This window comes from Ranitomeya imitator, chromosome 2 (genome assembly GCF_032444005.1).
Source record: "Ranitomeya imitator isolate aRanImi1 chromosome 2, aRanImi1.pri, whole genome shotgun sequence".
Classification (NCBI taxonomy): domain Eukaryota; kingdom Metazoa; phylum Chordata; class Amphibia; order Anura; family Dendrobatidae; genus Ranitomeya; species Ranitomeya imitator.
The window spans coordinates 514,933,864-514,951,510 of record NC_091283.1 but is presented as its reverse complement, the minus strand read 5'-3'; the positions used below and the strand labels follow the sequence as shown (position 1 = coordinate 514,951,510).

The window sequence follows — 17,647 nt, the reverse complement described above, 5'->3', positions numbered from 1 at the left end:
AGGAATCAATATAAGCTTCAGTGAAGCTATATACGCACTCACCCAGCGTAATATTTATACCGGCTGCGGAGATGCCTTAGCTTGGGGTGTGGAACGGGAGGATTTTCTTCCTGATTTATCAGTGGAGTCACTTATTTTAGAGTGTCCACTATTCCTTTTCCTGGCTTCACCACTAGGGACTAATGGCTCTTCCATAGGGTGCACCCTGACCTCCTCTTGGGACGACATAATGGCACACTGACTGCCTTAACTGACTACACTTTATAGTGTAGTAATGTACACACCCCTTGCTTTGTCTCCACTTTTTTTTTTTTTTTTTTTACTTACAGATCCGGCGCTTAGAGTAATGGCACCACAAGGGGGAATCCAATATGGCGGTTCCCCCGGAAATGACCTCCAACACCGTGCCCCGGAAGTTCCTCTCCATTTCCGGGACGCCGACGCTACTGCGCATGCGCCCGCGTCCTGTATGCCGGGAGACGCCGCTGCCTGCTGCATCCCACCATGTCACCTCTTACCTTGGAGGGACAGGAGGGCCTCGTATCGTGGAACCGTCTCACCGCTGCCCAGACGCACACCGGAGGACGTCGCACCAGGTACCCGCACTGTCGGCGTCTCCACAACGGTGTCCCAGCAGGGAGACCGTTGGATAACTTCAGGCTGCCTGTCAGCCGCACCAGATGAGGGGGGAGCCCGCAGGATCATTCCCCCGACTCTGTCTACCTGCTTCTGGAACCCCTGCCGCTCAGCAGAGTCGTACAGGCGGTAGTCCAGGCAGGTCTTCCTCTTCCTATCCATAGAGTCTTCTCTGTGGGTCTCCATCTAGGAACAGGAAACCAACTGAGGAGCGAGGGGGGGCCGCCCCTTTTATCTCTCTGTAGGTTTCCTGTTCCTAGGGGCGGATCCCCTCTCTCTAGTGGGTGCTGTCGTGGCGAATAGAAAAAATATATATATATATATATATATATATATATTCCTTGCAACATACACAGTTCTCTTCTGTATATGTTGGAAGAGACTCACCCATTAATCAAGTCTATGGGTGGCCCCCCAAAAAAAGACAAAAAAAATGAATCCCATACAGACCGTCCGTTTTGCACCCGATTTTTATATATACATTATTATCATAGGAGACTGTATTTTACAATGTTGCAGTATGAATATGGATATCACACAGGCACAATCCATCTAACAAATTATTTTTGGAAACAAGGGCATCCGATTTTTACAAACCTCAGATATATGGGATTTTTTTTGTACACAAATTTCTGCAAGAAACCTGCCGTGTGTAAACATATTGTTAAAATGGCATAACCTACAAAGCAACCCGCTCATGGACCACATTCAATCCAGAGATCCAAGTGCAGGCTCCCATATCTCCTTCACAGCCAAATCCCGCAGCGTCATTTGTAAGAACCCGACAATCCATGGCTCGAGCCCACTGGCAGAGGTGCATGATGTGCTTACAGGTATGGCTCCGTGAGCCTGCTGATTAATAGATGCCATCACTCAGTGTCCAGCTGGAGGGTGCAGCTCCCCCCCCAGGAACCGAGATAACGAGCAGCCAGAATAATGAGCAGTGACAGGTCACTCGTCATTCTGATGGGATGTAATTAGGGAGCCAGAAAGAGGAGAAAGGCTCGCAGGAAGCAGTGTGGTACTGAGAGAGAAGCAAGGAGGGAGATGGAATGTGTCATCCGCAGAATGGTCAGGAAGCAGACAGGTTAGAGATAAGGTGAAGTGTGTCATTGTCATTGCCAAATATTACGTGAAAGGACAGGACGCCGTTAGAACACTTTATAAAGATGATGTTTTAATGTATAAACTGGAGTCGGAGGTCAAGTGATGACTTTCAAAGTCCAGTGCCGATAAGTTTCACCGGGCGGTTATTATATCGCCGAGATATATCTGTTTCGATCTGCAAGAAAAATGAAGAGATAAGTTGTTGGCCCATTATGAACAGGTCCAAAAGTCTGGTTTATTAGAAAGGCTTATGCAATTGAACTGTATTCCATATTAACTTTCAGCCTGAATGCAAGTCTCATGACTTAAAGAAGACTTCTCACAAAATTTTTCATGTTGAACAGGACACACAATGTACTAGGCGCTGCAGAGCAGAATAAAACTTTTTTTTGCCCCTCCATTGCAGAGATATTAGCAATCAACGTATTGGGGAACTGAAGAGTTAATAGATATGTTTTTTTAAAGTCTAAGTGACACCACCAGAGAGATTTCACTGGGGGCGTGTACTTCTGTTTTCTGATGCTGACCAATCATAAGCAGGCAGCAACACACTGGAGAAAGAACACCCATCACAGTAGCTTAGAGCAGGCTAAGCTAGAGACATAATGCCAGTGTCACTTTAGTGATGTAATGTGCTGGAGCACAGCAGACCCGATTGTGATTAAGAAGTGTTGCAGAAGTTTAGTCTCATTACAAACACTTCTAGTAGCTCTAGGGGCCCCAAGAAGTCTGTAAAACTAGTGGAACACATATTGGGACTACTCTGTCCTGACAAATATACAGGGACTTATATAGCTTAGGGTGGTTTCACACTTGCGTTTTTGTCCGCAGCGTTTTTTGCACAAAAAACGCATGCGTTTTTTCCCCCTATATTTAACATCGAAAACGCATGCGTTTTTTGTTGTACGCGTTTGGCCGCGTTTTGAAACGCATGCGTTTTTTTGCTGCATGCGTTCTTTTTCAGAAATGCAACTTGTAGTATTTTTGAGAGGCGTTTTTTTGACACACAAAAACGCATGCGTTTTCATGCGTTTTTTTTGTGTCAAAAAATACATTGGAGTCAATGGAAACGCATGCGTTTTTAAGCACATGCGTTTGTTTGCTTTAAAAACGCATGCGTTTTTATTAAAAAAAACAAACAGAAAACACACTGATATGCCACCCCCCACCATAAAGGTGATAAAGGGATCCTAACCCTAAAGGGATCCTAACCCTAACCCTAAAGGGATCCTAACCCTATCCCTACCCCTAAAGGGATCCTAACCCTAACCCTAAAGGGATCCTAACCCTACCCCTAATCCCTTTAGGGTTAGGATCCCTTTAGGCTTAGGGTTAGGATCCCTTTAGGGTTAAGGTTAGGGTTATTATCCCTACCCCTAACTATTTTTGTTTATAGTGGGTTTTTTACTTTATTTTGATGATTGGCAGCTGTCACACATTTCTCAGCATGCGTTTAAAAAACGCAAACGCATGAAAAAACGCATGTAAACACGTCAAAACGCCGCGTTTTTTTTACCACATGCAAAAACGCATGGTTCAAAAAAACGCAGCGTTTGCACGCGTTTACATGCGTTTTTTCACCATGCGTTTTTTTTTAAACGCATGCGTTTTGAAACGCAAGTGTTAAACCAGCCTTACTTATAACAGCAAATCATAAGCACAGTCCACAAAGCAACCCTTCTTTCTTATACTGCCAAATGCAATTGTTACTGCACACTGGATAGGTGATAACTTGTTGGAAAAACGACACCAAGACCCACACCAACTGGTAAAACAGGGGACCTTTATATCTCGGTTGGAATGACAGTGGCAGTGCGCATTCCCGACAACTGCTCCATTCATTCCCCATGGGGCTTTCGTAAGCTGCGCTCAACTTTTTCCAGCAGCCCCAGAAAAGTCGGCAGCTGTGGTCAACCTTTTCCAGGAGCCCTAAGTATCCCAACGTCGCTCCATCTTGTCACACAGATAAAAGTTCCCCGTTCTGCAGATCTGTCCGCGTCCGAGCAGAGAGACACCCACCAATCAGAAAGTTATCATTACCCTGTGGATTGGTGAATATTTATCTAATATATAAAGCTGAATGTGTGTGTGTATGTGTATATGTCCGGGATTGGCATCTGCACCGTCGCAGCTACAGCCACAAAATTTTGCACAGTCACACGTCTGGACCCCGAGAGCGTCATAGGGTATGTTGTGAGGCAAAATTTTAACCCCGCGCATTCCAATTCACCAAACAATTTTGCCCCTATCTACATAATGGTGAAAAAGTGAAAGGAAAATTGTTGGAGGCAAATTGACAGCTGCCAGATGTGAACAAGGGGGACTTATAGAGTGGGAGAGATGGCGCCAAAGAGTATATACCGTATAGTTGCTAAGGTGGGGCCCCAACATGGGATACTCACCACACACAGGAATATGAACAAACACACAAAATGCGCCACACATTACCACGTGCTTGAACACATATACCACCCTCAGCACAGATTTCACCACACATACACCAACCTCGCCACATAAAAGTCGAAACACAAAAGTCGCCACGCGCAAAACTCGCCACATGCAAAACTAGGCTCACGCAAAACTCGCCACACGTGCAAAACTCACCTCATGGAAAACTCGCCACATGCAAACCTTGCACACGCGGAAAAATTGCCACATGCACAAAAGTTGCAACACATGCAAAAGTTGTCTCACACAAAACTTGCACATACTCAAAACGCACCACACATAAAACTCACCACACGCAAAACTCGCCATGCGCAAAACTTGCTGCACACAACTTGCTACACTAACCTGCCACATGCAACTCGACACCCAAAAAGTTGCTACACGCATGTCGCCACACAAAACTCATTTCACAAAAGTCGCTACATGCATGTTGCCACATGCAACTCAACACACACAACTTGACACATGAAACTCGCCCTAAAACACACACAAGTCTGGTATTATCCTTCAAAAATAAAAATCTGATTAATAAGCAGACAAACTACAAGAGCAACAAATGTACCATATTGGAAATACAGCAGCTGTCAGTCACATGACCTGTCTATTATGTGTATGTGTGAGCTAATATATACTGCCGAGGGGGAGGGCTTCCTGTTGGCTGGGGATTTATCAGGCTGCCAATTTAGCTTACAAATACTGAGGTAAAAATACTGACCGAATAATGTGTGAACGCGGTCTAATACAGGAGGAGATGACGTACAGATATATACTATATACAGGGGAGATGACACACAGGTTTATACTATATACAGGAGGAGATGACACACAGGTATATACTATATACAGGGGAGATGAGACACAGGTATATACTATATACAGGAGGAGATGACTCACAGGTATATACTATATACAGGAGGAGATGACACAGGTATATACTATATACAGGAGATGACACAGGTATATACACTATATACAGGAGATGACACAGGTATGTACTATATACAGGAGGAGATGACACAGGTATATACTATATACAGGAGGAGATGACACAGGTATATACTATATACAGGAGGAGATGACATACAGGTACATATTATATACAGGGGAGATGACACACAGGTATATACTATATACAGGGGAGATGACACAGGTATATACTATATACAGGGGAGATGAGACACAGGTATATACTATATACAGGAGGAGATGACTCACAGGTATATACTATATACAGGAGGAGATGACACAGGTATATACTATATACAGGAGATGACACAGGTATATACACTATATACAGGAGATGACACAGGTATGTACTATATACAGGAGGAGATGACACAGGTATATACTATATACAGGAGGAGATGACAGGTATATACTATATACAGGAGGAGATGACATACAGGTACATACTATATACAGGAGGAGATGACATACAGGTACATACTATATACAGGAGGAGATGACACAGGTATATACTATATACAGGAGCAGATGACACAGGTATATACTATATACAGGAGGAGATGACATACAGGTACATACTATATACAGGAGGAGATGACACAGGTATATACTATATACAGGAGCAGATGACACAGGTATATACTATATACAGGAGGAGATGACTTACAGGTATATTCTATATACAGGAGGAGATGACTTACAGGTATATACTATATACAGGAGATGACACACTGGTATATACAATATACAGGGGAGATGACATACAGGTACATACTATATACAGGGGAGATGACACAGGTATATACTATATACAGGAGAAGATTACACACTGGTATATACTATATACAGGAGGAGATGACACACACATATATACTACATATAGGGGAGATGACACAGGTATATACACTATATACAGGAGGAGATGACACACAGCTATGTACTATATACAGGAGAAGATGACACAGGTATATACTATATACAGGAGGAGATGACACACAGGTATATACTATATACAGGAGGAGATGACATACAGGTACATACTATATACAGGAGGAGATGGCACAGGTATATACTATATACAGGAGCAGATGACACAGGTATATACTATATATAGGAGGAGATGACATACAGATATATACTATATAAAAGAGGAGATGACACATAGGTATATAGAGGAGGAGATGACATACAGCAGGTATATACTATATACAGGGGAGATGACATACAGCTATACACTATATACAGGAGATGACATACAGGTGTATACTATATATAAGGGAAATGACAAACATGTATATACTGAGGGGTGTGAGGTGAAAATGAGGGGTGTGAGGTGAAAATGAAAAGGTGTGAGTGCAAAATGAGAAGAGTGAGGTGCCTGTCGGAGGGTGTATACTGCCGGGGAGGAGTTACTTCTTTATTTGCATAGTGTCAGCCTCCTAGTGACAGCAGCATACACCCATGGTTACCTGTGTCCCCCAATGAGGCGAGAAAGAAATGAAAAGGTGTGAGTGCAAAATGAGAAGAGTGAGGGAAAATAGTGGAGTGATCGGAAAATGATAGATGTGAGGTCGAAATGACAAGTGTTAGGGGGGAATGAGAGGAGTGAGGGGGAAAATAAGAGGAGTGAGGGGGAAAATGAGAGATGTGAGGGGGAAAAATGAGAGGAATGATGGGAAAATAAGAGAAGTGACGTGCTATAACTAACCACAGACAGTTACTATGCCCAGGCAACGCCGGGCTCTTCAGCCAGTTTTCAATAAACTTTAAACTGTTGGAATTATAGTCATGTCTGGTGCTGTTTTGAATCAGATCACAAATCCCACAGTCGGACTGGGAACTGCTGCCATATTACAAAAAGTGAAATCATCCATTGGCAGCAGTTTCTTGTTCCAGAAGCAAGCGGCCATTTGTACATATACCCATCCAGATGCACCTACCGATCCACTAGCTCCCAGCGCTCACCTGTTTCTGCAGTTCACGACTCCTCTCTTGTAAAAGCACAAGCTTAGGCTCCAGGCTCTCCCTCTCCTCCTGCACAGATTTTCCTCTCTCCAGCCATGCCTCTCTTTTCCTCTCTAAGAGCTCTGCTTGCTTCAGCCGCTGTCGTAGTAGGTCCGTTACGCGATCAACATACCTGTAACAAACATGATGATATCACCTGACCCCAAAAAGAGGACCCCCTAAATTAGTAGATCAGGGGATCTCCGAAACACAAAGTGTCAAATCTGTCAATGTATCTAGAAAGCAGGAACAATAGAAGAAAATCAGATCACACTAACCGTGGAGAGGCTAGGATGAGGAAAAGATGGCGCATTTTGACATCTGTTAAGCGTCCAATTAAATCTTTAACATGGGACAACATGGCTTCAACTTTATTCCTGGTCTGTCCCTGCAGAATGGGTGGGGCCGTCTGGAACTGTGTGACGGTGACAACGTCAGTGTCGCCATCAATACCCTGAAGCCACTGAGAGAGGAAGAGCTCCAACTGGCAGGGAGAAATAAAAAGGTTAGCAGAAAGGAAAAGAATGTGTGAAGGGTATGGAGGCACTTTTAAATGGGCCGATAGGTGTGAGAAAACATGGAAGCTTGAAGATTGAATGGCTGCGATAAGCCAGTGAATGTGCAAAAGCATGTTCATGTAGATAGATGTGCTGCTGATAATATGCTAAATGTATGTGGGCAGAACTGTTATATTAAGGATCCTTCATGCCCAAACAGTTAGCTTCAGCCCGCGTAAAATGGCCTTAAAGGGAATCTGCCTCCTGGTTTATGCCACCTCATCTGAGTGCAGCATGATGTAGGCAATGAGACCCTAAATCCAATGATGTATCACTTAGTTCTCTGGGTGCAGCAGTTCAGACCAATCACAGTTTTTAGATTTAGCAATGCAGCAGAGCTGAGAAAGCTAGCACCGCCCACACCATTCTCTATATGTAGATGGTCTATCGACCCTGAACTGCTTATCACAGGAAAGGACGGAGTCAGAGTAGCAGTCGCGTGAGCGTCAGACCTGGCAATGATAAGCTAGTGATAAAACATTAATTATAAGTAAGCAACAACACACAGCTTGATAAGTAACACATCGCTGAAATCTGTGTTTCAGCTCCTATCTTCTGCCGTCTTCAGATTACATAGCAAAAACATGCTGACAGATTCCCTTTAACTGAGCGTCAATTGTCTCGTTACTGATGATTGCGGCCAGAAATCTGCCAGTGTAAGTCAAAAATCAAGAGTTGGAGACAGAAAAAGAACAAATGAGTCATCAGTTCATAAACTGGAATCAAGTTAAAGGAGAAGACAAGAAAAAGGATGATGGTGTAGGGGAAGCATGGGGAAAAAAAATGCGGAGGCAAGAGCGTGACACAAAATGATATGCAGAAAGAAAGCATGAGCGAACATGAAAGAGGATGTAAGAAAAAAAGATTAATGTCTAAAGGTACCTTCACACATAACGATATTGTTAACGATATCGTTGCTATTTGTGACGTAGCAACGATATCGTTAATGAAATCGTTATGTGTGACAGCGACCAACGATCAGGCCCCTGCTGGGAGATCGTTGGTCGCTGAAGAAAGTCCAGAACTTTATTTCGTCGCTGGATCTCCCGTGGACATCGCTGGATCGGCGTGTGTGACACCGATCCAGCGATGTCTTCACTGGTAACCAGGGTAAACATCGGGTAACTAAGCGCAGGGCCGCGCTTAGTAACCCGATGTTTACCCTGGTTACCATCCTAAAAGTAAAAAAAAACAAACACTAGATACTTACCTACCGCTGTCTGTCCTCCAGCGCTGTGCTCTGCTCTCCTCCTGTACTGGCTGTGAGCCGGAAAGCAGAGCGGTGACGTCACCGCTCTGCTTTCCGGCTCCCAGACAGTACAGGAGGAGAGCAGAGAAGCAGAGCGCAGCGCTGGAGGACGGACAGCGGTAGGTAAGTATCTAGTGTTTGTTTTTTTTTACTTTTAGCATGGTAACCAGGGTAAACATCGGGTTACTAAGCGCGGCCCTGCGCTTAGTTACCCGATGTTTACCCTGGTTACCGGCATCGTTGGTCGCTGGAGAGCGGTCTGTGTGACAGCTCTCCAGCGACCAAACAGCGACGCTGCAGCGATCCGAATCGTTGTCGGTATCGCTGCAGCGTCGCTTAATGTGAAGGGGCCTTAAGACAGAGGTCAAAACTAGAAAAGAAGAAAAATGAAAGAACAATGGAGGAACACAGAAAAGAACAATAAGGAAGGTAATAAGAGAGAGAAACACAGGGACAAAGCCGAGAACAAAGAAAACAGAGGGAGTAAGAAGAGAGGAAGAGACAAAATAAGAGGAAGATATACAGAAGAAGGCTAGGAACATTAATAGATCAGACATTCACCTCCATTAATTCATCAACAAACTGGTTGCGAGTCTCTGTGTTCTCGAGCACGGTGAGGGCATCGGATCCTCGCGCTACACCTGGAGGCACTAGGAGAAATAGACAAGTCACAACAAGTATCACAATTACTTTAGTTTTAGGTATCGGCTGTATGCATATGTCAGGTGGAATACGTTTGTATATATTATAAAGACACCCAAAGAAACAGGTTTCTTCCTTAGGATTTATCAGTAAGGTGACGACTGTGTATGTTGTTCTACCCCCTTTCTCCTCCTATATCGTTTTTTTCTTATTCAATAATGTATTATATGCTTTTAAAAACTGCGTTGGAAAATTTCAATTGAAAAAAACAAACGTTATAAAAAAAAATAATAATAATTGTTTTAGTTACTCATTGAAGACTGCCATACACATACGCACTTCTTCATCTGGCAGCTGTTTCTCCCAATCCCAGTGTGAATGTGCATGCTTATGTCAATGGGCGAGAGAACAAAGTCACTGCCGGACCAATCTGACAGTGTCTGATCTACTGTGGTAACAAGTGGTTGGGCATGTAAAAGCCAACATGCCTAATCGTTTTTGCCTTATCACAAAGTGAAGAACTGAGAGGAAGGAGTCAATCCAATTATCCTGAATTATCAATTTCAATTCATTTTTAAATGTACCAATGTGTCAAAACCACTGCAGCCATGTCAACAAAGACTAGGGGCAATAGTATAGAGGCATCGCTGCAGTAGCAGGGGATAAGCTGAATTTGTCATTTAACAGAACATGCTTGTCGAGTAAAAAAAAATAAATATGACCTTCAATGCACAACAAGACAGAACCAATGCAAGTTCTTAATAGGAGATGGAAGCATGAACTAGTACAATGAATCATCTAGAAAGGCAGCAAAATATGAAACATTCAAGGAAATATTCCTATAAAACTCAAAGTATATGGCACTTTCACCCGCACATCATGAGCCTCCTGATGCAGGATGCTGCAGCTAATACTGATCGATACAGCAATGATGCATGTTGGTTTTAGGCCTCACCATTGTGTCCATCTTCCAGCACAGTGATGATCTCCCCAGGCACAGATTCTTCAGTGTCCCAGACTATAGCATCTGCAACCTGCAAAAAAAAAAAAAAAAAAATCACAATGTACAATAAATGATTAAAAAAAAAAAAAAAAAAAAAAAAAGATTGTTTCATTAAGATTTTTTTGATGACTAAATTAATTTCCAGAGAAGCAAATCTAAACCGGGGGGGGGGGGAGGGGGAAAGACTTCCCATGATATATGCCAAATGCTGCTGCAATTTTCACCACAAAACCGTAGCTTTTTTATCATGTGCTTTAGATATTTTCTAAGGTTCATCATCTGGCCAAGGGGCGAGAATTTGAGTCTGGCCTAGATGGGATTCTGTGCTCCAAAAAATGCACCAAAATTTTGGGGCAAATGAGCACCACAAACTAAGCTAATTAGTCTGACTATACACCACCTGACAGTCTAAAATTGCACCAAATTTGTCATCTGATGAATTTTTGACTGTCTAGTCTAAGTTTGTACTGCCTAAAAGTCAGACAACATTCATTAATATGCCCCCAAAATATGTAAGCAGATATTTAAGGAAGCAATGCCATCAAAGTTTTTATTCTCTTAATATATTACAATCATCATATTATATAGCACTGTGTACTTACAATTGCTCATTTTACCTTTCCACCCAGCTAATTCTTCTCTTTTCTCTGTGCTATGTAGAAACGGGAAGTTTCCTGTACCTGTATGACTCATCCCCTCTAACTCCTGACTCAGCTGCTCCGCTCCTCCCCACTGCCATAAACTTTTGCAGCGACTCTTGATTGTGCAGAGAAAATTGACCTCCTGTTTCTACATAGAGCTTAAGGTACCGTCACACTAGACGATATCGCTAGCGATCCGTGACGTTGCAGCGTCTTCGCTAGCGATATCGTCCAGTGTGACAGGCAGCAGCGATCAGGCCCCTGCTGTGCTGTCGCTGGTCGGGGAAGAAAGTCCAGAACTTTATTTGGTCGCTGGACTCCCCGCAGACATCGCTGAATCGGCGTGTGTGACACCGATTCAGCAATGTCTTCACTGGTAACCAGGGTAAACATCGGGTAACTAAGCGCAGGGCCGCGCTTAGTAACCCGATGTTTACCCTGGTTACCATCCTAAAAGTAAAAAAACCAAACACTACATACTTACCTACAGCCGTCTGTCCTCCAGCGCTGTGCTCTGCACTCCTCCTGTACTGGCTGTGAGCGTCGGTCAGCCGGAAAGCAGAGCGGTGACGTCACCGCTCTGCTTTCCGGCCGCTGTGCTCACACAGACAGTACAGGAGGAGTGCAGAGCACAGCGCTGGAGGACAGACGGCTGTAGGTAAGTATGTACTGTTTGTTTTTTTTACTTTTAGGATGGTAACCAGGGTAAACATCGGGTTACTAAGCGCGGCCCTGCGCTTAGTTACCCGATGTTTACCCTGGTTACCGGCATCGTTGGTCGCTGGAGAGCGGTCTGTGTGACAGCTCTCCAGCGACCAAACAGCGACGCTGCAGCGATCCGGATCGTTGTCGGTATCGCTGCAGCGTCGCTAAGTGTGACGTACCTTTAGAAGAATTCGGCTAGTCAGTTTTTAATCACAATAGACCTAAGAATAGAGAAAAATTAGGGACCCTCTGTAATTGGCTCACGATTGTGCAATCCTGCTGTTCTTAGGTACAGCCCATGCTAAACAACCCCCAAGTGACTGCATGGATAAGAGAAACACAGAAGTGGTCACCTAAGGACATAAAGGACTCCCCTCTGCAACGTTACCTCTATATTAGGCGTCTTACCTCTGTTCCTGAGACAATGCCCCAGTCTATTTCCTCTGATGTCTGCAGCGCTGGAGTCTCCGTAGTTAATCCCAAATTTCCCCAGTCGATCTGACAAAAATATAATATATAAAAGAATTGCAGTTACAGTGACCATAGACTTCTATGGAATATAGGCTACTCTTACCTCTCCTTCTTCTGTACAGACGGAAACCTCCTCAACCACTTTGACTTCTGTCCGTTCTATAGTTACAGGGACTTCTCCAGTTCGCCACTCGTATACCAAGGTGTCTCCATATTTCTGCACATAGCAGATTAGAGGAAGAGCATGTTCAGAGGAGCTAACGGAGAGAAAAGAATTACGATAATTCTTCAATATTTAGTCACTTGATTTCTGTGCAGCTTTGTTAACCCCTTTACCCCCAAGGGTGGTTTGCACGTTAATGACCGGGCCAATTTTTACATTTCTGACCACTGTCCCTTTATGAGGTTATAACTCTGGAACGCTTCAACGGATCCCAGTGATTCTGACATTGTTTTCTCGAGACATATTGTACTTCATGATAGTGGTAAAATTTCTTTGATATTACCTGCGTTTATTTGTGAAAAAAATGGAAATTTTGTGAAAAATTTTGAAAATTTAGCAATTTTCCAACTTTGAATTTTTATGCCCTTAAATCACAGAGATGTGTCACACAAAATACTTAATACGTAATACTTCCCACATGTCTACTTTACATCAGCACAATTTTGGAAGCAAATTTTTTTTTTTTGTTAGGGAGTTATAAGGGTTAAAAATTGACCTTGCAATTTCTCATTTTTACAACACCATTTTTTTTTTTAGGGACCACGTCACATTTGAAGGGTCTATATGATAGAAAATACCCAAGTGTGTCACCATTCTAAAACTGCACCCTCCAAGGTGCTCAAAACCACATTCAAGAAGTTTATTAGCCCTTCAGGTGTTTCACAGGAATTTTTGGAATGTTTAAAAAAAATGAACATTTAATTTTTTTTCACAAAATATTTACTTCAGCTCCAATTTGTTTTATTTTACCAAGGGTAACAGGAGAAAATGGACCCCAAAAGTTGTATAATTTGTCCTGAGTACCCGGATACCCTATATGTGGGGGTAAACCACTGTTTGGGCGCATGGCAGAGCTCCGAAGGGAAGGAGCGCCGTTTGACTTTTCAATGCAAAATTGGCTGGAATTGAGATGGGACGCCATGATGCGTTTGGAAAGCCACTAATGTGCCTAAACATTGAAACCCCCCACAAGTGACACCATTTTGGAAAGTAGACCCCCTAAGGAACTTATCTAGATGTGTGGAGAGCACTTTGACCCACCAAGTGCTTCACAGAAGTTTATAATGTAGAGCCGTAAAAATAATAATATTTTTTCACAAAAATGAACTTTTCGCCCCAATTTTTTATTTTCCCAAGGTTACCAGAAGAAATTGTACCCCAAACATTGTTGTGCAATTTGTCTTGAGTACGCTGATACCCCATATGTGGGGGTAAACCACTGTTTGGGTGCATGGCAGAGCTCAGAAAGGAAGGAGCGCCGTTTGACTTTTCAATGCAAAATTGGCTGGAATTGAAAAGGGTACGCCATGTTGCGTTGGGGATCCCCTGATGTGCCTAAACATTGAAACCCCCCACATGTGGGGGGTAACCACCGTTTGGGCGCATGGCAGAGCTCGGAAGGGAAGGAGCGCCATTTGGAATGCAGACTTAGATGGAATGGTCTGCAGGCATCACATTGCGTTTGCAGAGCCCCTAATGTACCTAAACAGTAGAAACCCCCCACAAGTGACCCCATATTGGAAACTAGACCCCCCAAGGAACTTATCTAGATGTGTTGTGAGAACTTTGAACCCCCAAATAATTTCACTACAGTTTATAACGCAGAGCCGTGAAAATAAAAAATCATTTTTGTCCCACAAAAATGTTTTTTAGCCCCAAATTTTTATTTTCCCAAGGGTAACAAGAGAAATTGGACCCCAGAGGTTGTTATCCAATTTGTCCTGAGTATGCCGATACCCCATATGTTGGGGTAAACCCCTGTTTGGGCGCACGGGAGAGCTCGGAATGGAAGGAGCAGTGTTTTACTGTTTCAATGCAGAATTGGCTGGAATTGAGATCGGACGCCATGTCGCGTTTGGAGAGCCCAGATGTGCCTAAACAGTGGAAACCCCCAATTCTAACTGAAACCCTAATCCAAACACACCCCTAACCTTAATCCCAACAGTAACCCTAACCACACCCCTAACCCAAACACACCCCTAACTCGAACATATCCCTAACCCTAATCCCAACCATAACCCTAACCACACCCCTAACGCTGACACACCCCCTAACCTTAATCCCAACCGTAAATGTAATCCAAACCCTAACCCTAGCCCCAACCCTAACCCTAGCCCCAACCCTAGCCCTAATGGGAAAATTTAAATAAATACATTTTTTTAATTTTTTCCTAAGGGGGTGATGAAGGGGGGTTTGATTTACTTTTAGAGCGGGTTTTTTAGTGGATTTTTATGATTGGCAGCTATCACACACTAAAAGATGCTTTTTATTGCAAAAAATATTTTTTGTGTTACCACATTTTGAGAGCTATAATTTTTCCATATTTTGGTCCACAGAGTCATGTGAGGTCTTGTTGCTTGCGGGACGAGTTGACGTTTTTATTGGTAACATTTTCGAGCACGTGACATTTTTGATCGCTTTTTATTCCAATTTTTGTGAGGCAGTATGACCAAAACCCGGCTATTCATGAATTTCTTTTAAGGAGGGGGGGGGGAGGGGGTGTTTATACCATTCCACGTTTGGTAAAATGGATAAAGCAGTTTTATTCTTCGGGTCAGTATGATTACAGAGATACCTCATTTAGATTATTTTTTTCTGTTTTGGCGCTTTTATATGATAACTATTTTATAGAGCAAAAAATTATTATTGCATCGCTTTATTCTGAGGACTATAACTTTTTTATCTTTTCACTGATGATGCTGTATGGCTGCTCGTTTTTTGCGGGACAAGATGACGTTTTCAGCGGTACCATGGTTATTTACATCTGTCTTTTTGATCGCGTGCTATTCCACTTTTTGTTCGGCGGTATGATAATAAAGGGTTGTTTTTTGCCTCTTTTTTTTTTATTTTTTTTTACGGTGTTCACTGAAGAGGTTAACTAGTGGGACAGTTTTATAGGTCGGATCGCTACGGACGCGGCGATACTAAATATGTGTACTTTTATTGTTTTTCGCTTTATTTAGATAAAGGAATGTATTTATGGGAACAATATATATATATTTTTTTTCTTTATTTAGGAATTTTTTATTTTTTTTTTACACATCTGAATATTTTTTTTTTTTACTTTATAACATTGCCCCCGGGAGGGGGGGGGGGGGGCATCATGTTATAAGGTCAGAGCACAGTGTCAGATCAGCCACCTCCCTGCAGGACCCGGATGCAGCCCCGCGGCCATTTTGGAACCGGGGCCTGAAGGGAGGAGACGCTCGGTACAAGGTGAGCACATCGCCTTGTACCGAGGGTCTCAGGGAAGTCCACAGGGAGCCCCCTCCCAGCGCGATGCTTCCCTATGCCCCCGGAACGCTGCGATCATGTTTGATCGCAGTGTGTCGGGGTTAATGTGCCAGATCTCAGCTGCGATAGTCAGCTGACACCCGGCCTCGATCGGCCGCGCTCCCCCCTCGTCGGTGGGCATACGGGCCCACCCCACTTCAACGGGATAGTACGTCTAATGTCAGAAAGGGGTTAAAGGGAATCTTTCACCAGGTTTTTGCCACCTAATCTGAGAGCAGCATAATGTAGAAATAGAGACCCTGATTCCAACAATGTCTCTTCCTGGGCTGCTTAGTGTTGTTTTGATAAAATCAGTCTTTTATCAAAAGGAGATTAGTAAACGCCCAGTAAACCTGCTGCCAGGTAGTCGTCTATGAGCTCTGTATAACCCCGACAACATCACTGATTGGCAACTTTCTGTGTACACTGTTCATAAGCAGAAAGCTACCAATCAGTGGTGAGGCAGGGTTATATAGAGATCAATATTCAGAGAACTGCTAGATAAAACAGTGATTTTATCAAAACTGCAGCAAGCAGCTCAGTAAGTGATACATTGATGGAATCAGGGTCTCTGTCCCTACATCATGCTACTCTTAGATGAGGCAGCAAAAACCTGGTGACAGATTAACTTTAAATGGAATCTAGTCGTCTAATTTTTTGCATATAAGCTGCAGCCACTGCCATTAGGGGCTCATCTACAGCATTCTATAATGCTGTAGATAAGCCCCCCCCCCCCCCCCCCGTGTAATCTGAAAGATAGGAAAAACAAGTTAGATTATACTCACCCAGGGGCAGTGCGCAGGCGCCGGGCCTCTCTGACCCTTCCCGGCGCCTGCGCCCTGCAGTACTTTGCGCTGCCCTCAAGGGTAGAGAATTACGCCTGCGCAGGAGCCGTGACAGAAGCAAGAAGGATGATGACATTGCATGAAGATGGGAGGCGCCGGACCCGGACCCGCAACGTCCATCGGACCTGAACTGAACCGGGACCGCCCCTTGGTGAGTATAATCTAACTTGATTTTCTTACCTTTCAGGATACATCGGGGGCTTATCTACAGCATTACAGAATGCTGTAGATAAGCCCTAGATGCTGGTGGCCTAAGCTTATATGCGAAAAATGAGGTGACAGATTCCCTTTAAAAACAGGTAAAAGAAAATGAGAAACCACTTACCTATCACAGACAAAAGACACACAGGCCTGGTACAATTCGATTGCAGGTAGAAGTCCAGAAGCATCTGATCCGACCTGTCTCAGGGCTGCTGGGACATCCTGGACCAACATCTGAAGTTCCTTACGAACATCGTCTCCCTACAAGGGCAAAAATGGAAAAGTACAGGTACAATGTAGGTCAAGGCATTACTCCACTCTCCATGTCGGTGGAGCAGGTATGTGTATGATTCTGCCATTAGATGCAATTTCCCTCCCTGCAGGAAACTCAAGCCGACCACAATCTACAGGTACCATCACACATAACGATATTGTTAACGATATCGTTGCTTTTTGTGACGTAGCAATGATATCGTTAACGAAATCGCTATGTGTGACAGCGACCAACGATCAGGCCCCTGCTGGGAGATCGTTGGTCGCTGGGGAAAGTCCAGCACTTTATTTTGTCGCTGGATCTCCCGCTGACATCGCTGGATCGGCGTGTGTGACGCCGATTCAGCGATGTCGTCACTGGTAACCAGGGTAAACATCGGGTTACTAAGCGCAGGGCCGCTGA

General features: G+C 43.7%; 1 protein-coding gene across 2 annotated transcripts in view; it reads right to left on the bottom strand.

Annotated features, from left to right (window-relative positions):
• Positions 1–1,793: 1,793 nt before the first annotated feature.
• Positions 1,794–17,647, bottom strand: part of CDK5RAP3 (CDK5 regulatory subunit associated protein 3) — a 30,395-nt gene continuing 14,541 nt past the window's right edge. For both annotated transcript variants that reach the window (XM_069751735.1, XM_069751736.1), the window contains exons 7-14: positions 17,096–17,232; positions 12,533–12,686; positions 12,367–12,456; positions 10,565–10,643; positions 9,529–9,617; positions 7,440–7,645; positions 7,123–7,294; positions 1,794–1,918 (exon numbers count right to left, since the gene is read on the bottom strand). In XM_069751735.1, the coding sequence (XP_069607836.1) occupies positions 1,853–1,918; positions 7,123–7,294; positions 7,440–7,645; positions 9,529–9,617; positions 10,565–10,643; positions 12,367–12,456; positions 12,533–12,686; positions 17,096–17,232 (993 nt within the window). In that variant the 3' untranslated portion in view covers positions 1,794–1,852. The remainder of the gene's footprint in view (positions 1,919–7,122; positions 7,295–7,439; positions 7,646–9,528; positions 9,618–10,564; positions 10,644–12,366; positions 12,457–12,532; positions 12,687–17,095; positions 17,233–17,647) is intronic.